The sequence below is a fragment of the Pipistrellus kuhlii genome, unplaced genomic scaffold (genome assembly GCF_014108245.1).
Source record: "Pipistrellus kuhlii isolate mPipKuh1 unplaced genomic scaffold, mPipKuh1.p scaffold_m20_p_38, whole genome shotgun sequence".
NCBI classification, from domain to species: Eukaryota; Metazoa; Chordata; class Mammalia; order Chiroptera; family Vespertilionidae; genus Pipistrellus; species Pipistrellus kuhlii.
This window is the reverse complement of record NW_023425538.1, coordinates 2565133-2572817: the sequence shown is the minus strand read 5'-3', so window position 1 is coordinate 2572817 and position 7685 is coordinate 2565133. Positions and strand designations below refer to the sequence as shown.

At 59.4% G+C, this 7685-nt stretch overlaps 2 protein-coding genes and 1 long non-coding RNA gene across 3 annotated transcripts; 1 reads left to right on the top strand and 2 right to left on the bottom strand.

The window, feature by feature from the left end:
• Positions 1 to 1193: 1193 nt before the first annotated feature.
• SYCN (syncollin) lies at positions 1194 to 2594 on the top strand. The gene is made up of 2 exons (XM_036408230.2): positions 1194 to 1588; positions 2425 to 2594. Exons 1-2 carry the CDS (start codon positions 1194 to 1196, stop codon positions 2432 to 2434), a joined length of 405 nt encoding a protein of 134 aa, XP_036264123.1. The 3' UTR covers positions 2435 to 2594.
• Positions 2595 to 3421: 827 nt separating this feature from the next.
• LOC118702376 lies at positions 3422 to 4519 on the bottom strand. The gene is made up of 3 exons (XR_004982714.2): positions 4485 to 4519; positions 3867 to 4003; positions 3422 to 3748 (listed from the first exon to the last, which is right to left on the bottom strand). It is a non-coding gene; the product is annotated as an uncharacterized LOC118702376 (long non-coding RNA).
• Positions 4520 to 4672: 153 nt separating this feature from the next.
• Positions 4673 to 6719, bottom strand: LOC118702360 (interferon lambda-3-like). The gene is made up of 6 exons (XM_045570976.1): positions 6286 to 6719; positions 6005 to 6186; positions 5598 to 5675; positions 5198 to 5341; positions 5015 to 5095; positions 4673 to 4927 (listed from the first exon to the last, which is right to left on the bottom strand). The coding sequence occupies exons 1-6, from the start codon at positions 6293 to 6295 to the stop codon at positions 4829 to 4831; spliced, it is 594 nt and encodes a 197-aa protein (XP_045426932.1). The 5' UTR covers positions 6296 to 6719; the 3' UTR covers positions 4673 to 4828.
• Positions 6720 to 7685: the final 966 nt, after the last annotated feature.

Below are 7685 nucleotides of genomic sequence, written 5' to 3'. Positions count from 1 at the left end.
TATTGATTTTGTACAGAAAGGAAGGGAGAGAGATAGAGAGATAGAGAGAAACATCGATGAGAGAGAGTCATCAATCAGCTGCCTCTTGCACACCCCCTACTGGGGATATGCCCGCAACCAAGGTACATGCCCTTGACCGGAATCAAACCCGGGTCTCTTCAGTCCCCAAGCCAATGCTCTATCCATTGAGCCAAACCTGTCTCGGCCCTGTGGTGTGTTTTTAAACACACTTGCTCCATTCCCACTCTGATTTTCTAGAGAGAGAAGAGAAAGCGAGAGAGAAAAAGAAACATAGATGTGAGAGCAAACATAGACTGGCTGCCTCCTGCATGCCCCTACTGGGGATTGAACCTACAACCCCACAGTTTCCTGCCCCCTCTCCCACAGGTGTCCTGTCAGAGAATGGAACCAGCACTTTCCCTGCACTGGAGCAGTCCCAACCAACCGAGTCACACCCGCCAGGCAGCCTTGCAATGGTTTCCATTATTTGCTTTTAAATAGATATCTCCATTGATTTCAGACAGGAATGGAGAGAAGATAGAAACATCAATGTGAAAGTGAATCACTCATTGGTATGTGCACTGACCTCCTGGTTCATAGGCCCACGCTCAGCCACTGAGTCACACTGGTCGGGCTGCTATGGCTTTAAGTGTTCACAATAGGCCTGTCTTATACTCCACAGGTTCTGTTTCTGAACTTGGTCAGGGAGATCTCCCACTCCTGAGTGAAGGGGCTCTTCCCTGTCCCTCCTCCTCACCCCCTCCACCCCCCTCCCAATCTCCAGCTTCTACTTTCCCAAGGTCTTGGGACCTGCCCCGCCTGAAGGCCGAGCCTCCCCCCTCCCCTCCGGCCTCTCATGTTGAAGGAGGTGGGGTGGGTGCTTTATTCCTGGTCAGTGTTTCCCAGCTCCTCCTGCCTAACCTAGTAACCCTGCTCCCCTCTGTGCTGCAAGTGATCAGCCCGCAAGTCCTGTGCATTGACTTCCTGTGTAACTGCTTCCACACAGACTCCTAAGCTGCTGCGTTTCATATGAATATGTCCATCTTTATTTGTCCTTGTGGGTTTGCGACGTGGACTAGAAAGGTCTCCCTGCTCCCCCTCCCCCTCCCTTGCAGAGCCCTAATCTCGCAGCTTGTCCCTTCCCACGGTCAGGGGCATAAAAGCATGCAGGGGCGCAGCCCCACAGCCTCACCATGTCCCCGCTGTGCCCACTGCTGCTGGCCCTGGCCCTGGTGGCCATCCCTGGTGTCCAAGGCGCCTGCCCGGCAGCCGCTGACCTCAAGAACCCCGATGGGACACGGACGTGCGCCAAGGTCTATGACAAGAGCGACCCATATTATGAGAACTGCTGCCGAGGAGCCGAGCTGTCCATAGAGCCGGGCACCGACATGCCCTTCCTGCCCTCTGACTGGAGGAATGTCATCTCCTCCGTCGTGGTGGCCCCGCGCTGTGAGCTCACCGTGTGGTCCCGTGGAGGCAAGGACGGCAAAACCCACAAGTTCACCGCTGGTGCCTACCCGCGCCTGGAGGAGTACCGCCGGGGCGTCTTTGGCCACTGGTCCAACGCCATCTCCTCCATCTACTGCAGGTGCCCCCCGCCCCCGCCCCCTTCCTGCCAGTGCACGTCTGCTTCCAGAGCACAGAACCCAGCCCCCTCCTTCCCCCCCAGCTCCAGTTTGCCCAGCCCCCTGAGTCCCTGGCCCAAATTGGAATTCCTAGACCCAGTCCAGGAGGTGCCCCTTCTCACCGGCATCCCCTCCCCCAACCCATGCCCCTTGGATCTCTCAGACCAGTCTGGGATTGTCAGACTCAGAAGCGACCTAACCCCCCCTCAATTTAGGGAGCAGCCCCCCACCTTCCTGAATTCCACCTGCCTACCCACAGCTGCACTGGCCAGGGTGGGCCACTAACCCCTGAGCCGCCCAGCCTAGCTTGGGGATGGGGAGCCACCCACCCCCTCACCTTGGAGTCCCCAGAGCCAAAGCCAGTCCTTCCCTGTCCCCCAAAATCCTCAGATCTCAGAGCTGCCTCGGACCTCCCAGACTCTACATCTGACACAGACCTCAACCCCAGACCCAATCCTGGGGACACCCTTGCTGGCCTTTATGCTCCCTAACCACCCAAACCCTCTAGGCCAGCCTCAACACCAGGGCCCAGTCCCAGGCTCCCTGGAAGGTTCTGAGCATTTGGAAGCCCTGAGCCCGCCCTGCACTCACATATGCGAGCTCACAGACTTGGGACACTAAATGTAGCCATAGAGCCTCCGAACCACCATGCCTGTCCACCCCACAAGAGCTCCAAGAGCCCTGCTCCGAAGTGGGAGCCCAGCCCAGCCCACACCTTACCTCAGGCCCTAGAGCTCCCCAAGCCCTGGGTCCTTGAGCCCCTGGCACTTCCTGGTGATAAGTTTTTATTCTGTTGCAGGTGCTGGTGATGCCTCAGAGGTCCCTCATCTCCAGCCCCTGCAGAAGGAGGAGCCCCTCACCCGGCCTTGTCCCTGGGGCCTGCTGAAGGTCCCAGTCCCAAGCGGAGAGAGCTTTCTGCCTGCTCCCTTCCCACCCTGCCTTCCCTGCAATACAGTCCTTGTGAAGTTGCCCCTGGCTGCCATCTGCTTGTGCTTGGGACACAAGTCCACACAGGACGGGGGTGGCATGGGGAGATGGCAGGGGGTCATGCCAGGATCAGCCTACCTGGGGCAGCACTGACTGGGGACACACCATGGATTCCGACATGGATTGAGGTGTGCACAGAAACACACTCCCACGGGAAGCGTGTGTGGCATGCAATAGTACCGCTGCTGATGCTGCCCAGACCTTTGGGGACATAGCCCTTCCCTAAGTGACCCCGGCTGCTCTGGCTGCCAGGGCCCCAGAGTCAGATTCATGCAGGAGACAGCAGAGACCTTCCAGGGCCAGCCCAGCAAGGCCGGGTCTGATGTGAGGCCTGGCCAGAGCCTAGGACTCACGGGGTGTTCAATACTCAACCATCCTCTCCCTACAGGTGGGAGACACTTCAGTGCAAATTTGCATATTTCTGCAAATGTGAATTTGCAACCTATCCCCAACCCCACCCCCAGGGAAGGGGCCCTTGATGGACAACTGGGTTTGGGGGCTCTCAGGAGAAGCTGAAGAAGAGAATGGAGGGTCTTGTGGGAAGGAAAGGTATGAGGACAGCTCATCGGAAAGGATGACTTGGGGTGGGTGGAGGCGGGGAATTTGGGAAGATCCTGAGAGCTAAGAAATGTGGGGGAGAGAGTAGGTGGAGATGCTAAGAGACCATAAGTTGGGGTATGTGAGGAGATCAGAGGTCAGGAGAGGCGTGGGAGGTGGAGGAGGTGGGGGTGCTGGAGGATCACAGAGCAGAGGGAGTGCAAGTGGGCTGGAAGCTCAGGGAAGGAGCAAAGATGGCAAACATACCAGAGTCCTTGGGCACAGGTGCTGATTGGTTTAGTCAACAAGGATTTATTGAGCACCTACTATGTGCCAAGCACTGCCTTGGGAGGAGTGGCCCCTGGCCTCTGGAGCCCCGAGCGTGCAGGGGAACTCCAAGGAGGCAGGCGTTGGGGCGTGTGAGGTCCCACATTGGGGAGGAGACGAGGTCACACAGCCCCCTCCCTGAACTGCACGGACACGGAGGAGTCGGTCACCCTTGTGCGCCGCAGCCCCCCGGGCTCCGCGCGGTCCTTGGTCTTGTGCAGGAAGTGGACGAAGCGCACGCCGGGGCCGTACTGGCGGAACACGTGGGACACCTGTGGCGGCGGCGGCGGGGCAGAAAGACGTCTCATCAGGGCCCCTGAGCCTGCTCTCCCCTCCTCCCCTGGAGGCCTTGGGCCGGGTCTGGGCTGGCAGCGGGGCGAGGAGTCTCACCTGGACCCAGCGGCCAGGAGGGCCCCTCTCAGAGGTGCGGGGTGCCACGTGGTGCTGAGCGATGACACTGTGGCGGTCAGCTGCCAGCAGCCAAACGTGCAGCTCATACACACACGTCCAGCCGGCTGTCCTCAAACCTGGGGGTGGGGGCACGCCTTCAGCTGCCACCTCAGCCCCAACATCCTGACCCCAACTTCTTGCCGCAATCACCATTTAGCACCCTTCACTGCCCCCTCCCTTCCCACCGTGCACCTGGAGCACAGCAGACCCAGACAGCCCCGTGCCTGCCCTGTGGGGTACCCAGTCCAGAGGGGAGACAGTGACCAGCAGGGATAGTCGGGACCAGAACGGGGCTGGTCGGGAAGGCTTCCCGGTGGAGCCACGTGCCCCTGACCCCTGAAGGACAAGGACGATCGTCCTGAGAAAGACAGGCATCTGAGAGGCAAGGATGGCCCTGGGCCTGGCACATTTCACAGCCGGAAAGTGTCAGAGAGAAGGGCCGCAGAGGGGGCCAGGGCTGAGGAGGGTCCTGGTGGGGGGCTCAGACAAATGGGGGTAGGGGTGGGACTTGAGCTTTGGGGAGCCCCTGTGTGCATCTGGCCGGGTGCAGGCACGTACCAGTCCATGACAGTGATGGCGGGAGCTGCTCTTGAACTTGGTGGTTGGCAGATACTGAACTTGGTGTTTGGCAGATGCTAAGTTTGGGATACCTAGTCATGGCAGCGAGAGGACACTGATCCGCACAATCACACACTTGGTCCAACAGCACAGGACACATCTTTTTCTTATCATTTATTTGAACAATTCTTAAAAAAGTAGAAAAATAAATACTTTATCAGGTGCGAGTTTAACAATTCACACACAAAAATGCATAAATAGTGGTGGGATGGCAATAAATTAAGAAAGGTGGGGGTGCATAAATAAACCAAGATGCTGGGACAGGTGGCGGGTGGGCCTCAGAGTCACACACACAGGTCTCCATCAGCCACACATTTCAGGTCACGGGCCAGGAGGCGGAAGAGGTTGGATGTGACAGAGGCTTCAAGGCAGCCACGGGATTCCTGTGGAGAGGAAAGGACAGCTCAGTGGCTGTTCGCCACCTGGGCCCCATGTTGTCCCCAGAAACTGGTCCCTCCCCAGTCGCTCACCTTCTTCTCAGCCTCCTGGAGGCGGTGCAGCCATTGGTGGAGGCGGCCCAGGGGCCTGGGGCCTGTGGACTCAGCTGGGACCTGTGGGCAAAGGAAGGTGGTGAGTGAACAGGGTCTCAGACACAGGAACACACAGGGGTGGTCAGAGCCCACAGACATGGCCCGGGAGCCCAGGGTACTCACACAGGCCTGAAGCTTGGAGTGGATGTGGCGCAGCGTGAGAAGGGGCTGGTCCAGGACGTCCCCCAGGGTCGAGTTAGCCAAGGTGTCCAGGACCCTCCGTGTCAGGGCCAGCTCAGCCTCCAAGGCCACAGGGCGCTCCCACACCTGAGCAGGGGAGACAGACAGCTGAGGGCTGCATGTGAGAGAGGACAGGGGAGGAGGGCAGAGGGAGGACCAGGGGGAGGGGAGAGGAGAGTAGAGAGGGAAGGTCACTGTGAGCAGGTGAGGAGAAGAGGTCAGGAGTCTGCTAGGCAGGCCAAGGCACAGGAAACAGTGAGGAGGAGGAGGTGACAGGGCCACCTAAGAAGCCAAGGGAGCGGGGCCAGGTGAGGGCAGGGCTGGCCTGAGTCTCCCAACTCACCTGCAGCTGCCTCAGGTCCCAGGTCCTGGGGAATGGGTGGGAGCTGCAGCTCCGGTGCCTCAGCAGGAGGGACTCTTCCTGGAGAGCAAGGGCAGAGGTCAGCCACAGCTGCAGGGCTGGAGGGTGACCCCTGCAGGGGGTGAAGGATGGCTAGCAACAGGAGCAGGGGGCTAAGGTCCCAAAGGAGGGAGAGGCATCTCCAGTGCAGAACAAGAGTCAGCACACAGCAGCCAGAGCAGGGGAGGCCACTGTGCGAAGGGCAGAGGCCAGCCGGGGAAGGAAGGGTGCAGGGCCACCTGGAGCCAAATGGGCCTGTGACCCACAGAGGGAAGGGTGGGGGTTCCTCCACAGCGGGGGGTGGGGGAGCCGAGATTGGGGCTGGGGGGGCGGGGAGGACGCGGACTCACCAAGGCGTGCTTGGCCCTCCTGAAGGCCTTCATCTCTTGTGGGGACAGAGACTTGAACTGGGCCACGTGGCAGCCCCTTGCACCCAGGAGGGTCCCGAGGGGTGTGGGGATGGGAACTGCTCCTGTGCTGGTCAGCACCGTGCTCATCAGCATCAGCACCAGCGGGCAACACCTGGCCAGGGCTGTTAGGGAAGGATGGACAGAAGAGGGGACAGAGAGTCAGGGGCTGAGGGTGGGGGGTGTGGGGAGTGAGGGTTATGGACAATGACATGGAGGCTCACCCAGCTTCATCCTGGTCTCTGGTCTCTGATCTCTGACCCAGGCGGGGATCCAAGTGTCCTCTCACAGGCTGTCCCTGGAGCTCACTCAGCCCTGTTTGGTGTCTCTGGCCTGGGTCTCCTCTTCCAGGTCCCAGCCGCTGCTCAGTGTGTGTCGCTGAACTCGCAGGTCGGCTCTGATGCAATTGCTCCCTGCGCTCCATGGTGCAGCTTTTGGGCTGCACAGGCGGGCAATCCCAGCTGATGTAGGAAAAGTGAAAACACACCTGCCACTAGGGGAGGCCCCAGGCTGGGGAAGCCCGTGCAGGGCGGGGCCTGGAGCCAGGTGAGCAGCTGGAGCGAAACAGAAAGTGACACACACTCAGGCTCACCTACAGGAGGTGAGGTCCCAACCGGGTCTCAGCAGAAGGGCAGCCTCAGCCCCACAGGAGGGGCTGCCTCTCCACAGGACACCCCTGCAGGCAGAGGGGGAGGCCCTCCAGGGCTGTGGCCACCAAGAACCTGGAACTTCTGAGGAGGCTGTAGGGGAGCGGGGAGATGAAGGGAGCAGGCTGCTGCGGGCGGGAGGGGTGGTGGGGGAGAGAGTCAGCAGGACAAAGCTGCCCAGAGTTAAGAGAGGAGACCAGCTCTTCCCTCCCTCCCCACCGGGTACCGAGAAAGAGGGGGGGGGGAGGGGAGCTGACAAACATCTCTAATGTCCAGATCAGAGGCACCAGGCATAGGAGTCTCTGCTAGGAAGCCAGGAGGCGGGAGGGGGGGGGGTGGCGCCAGGGTTACAAGGGGTCCCGCTCAGAGCTGTCAAATGCCTCCGTTCACTCACCAAGAGTCACTCAGCCCCCAGCATGTTCCAGGCACTACTCAAGGCACCGGGAACACAGCAGTGAAAAAACAACCCGTTAAACAAAACCTGCTGGAGCTTTCTTATAAAAAACAAACAGACTTTACTGTATTGATCTTTAGAGGGAGAGGAAGAGAGGAGAGGGGAGGGGGCATTAATGTGAGAGTGAAACATGTATGTGAAAGGGTGGCCTCCCACACGTGTCCGAACTGGGAACAGAACCCCAAACCTGGGCATGTCCTCTGACCAGGAATTGAACCCGTGACCTTTCACAGGGAAGAACGCTCCAGCCTCTGAGTCACACCAGCCAGGGCTCATGGCCTTTTTACTAGGGGGAGTGGGGAGGGGGGGCGGGTAAGCACTCAGTGTACATTACATCAGGGAACAGAAAATGAAAGCACAAAAGTGAGGTGACAGCAGAGTGTAGGAGGAGCTGCACTGAATGAGGCCAGAAAAATCACATTTGAGCAAAAACTGAAAGTGAGCCATGTGAAGATCTGGAAGGAGAAAAAGACACCCCCTCACCCCTGCATCTGGGGAGAGCTTTATGCCTCCCCCATCACGG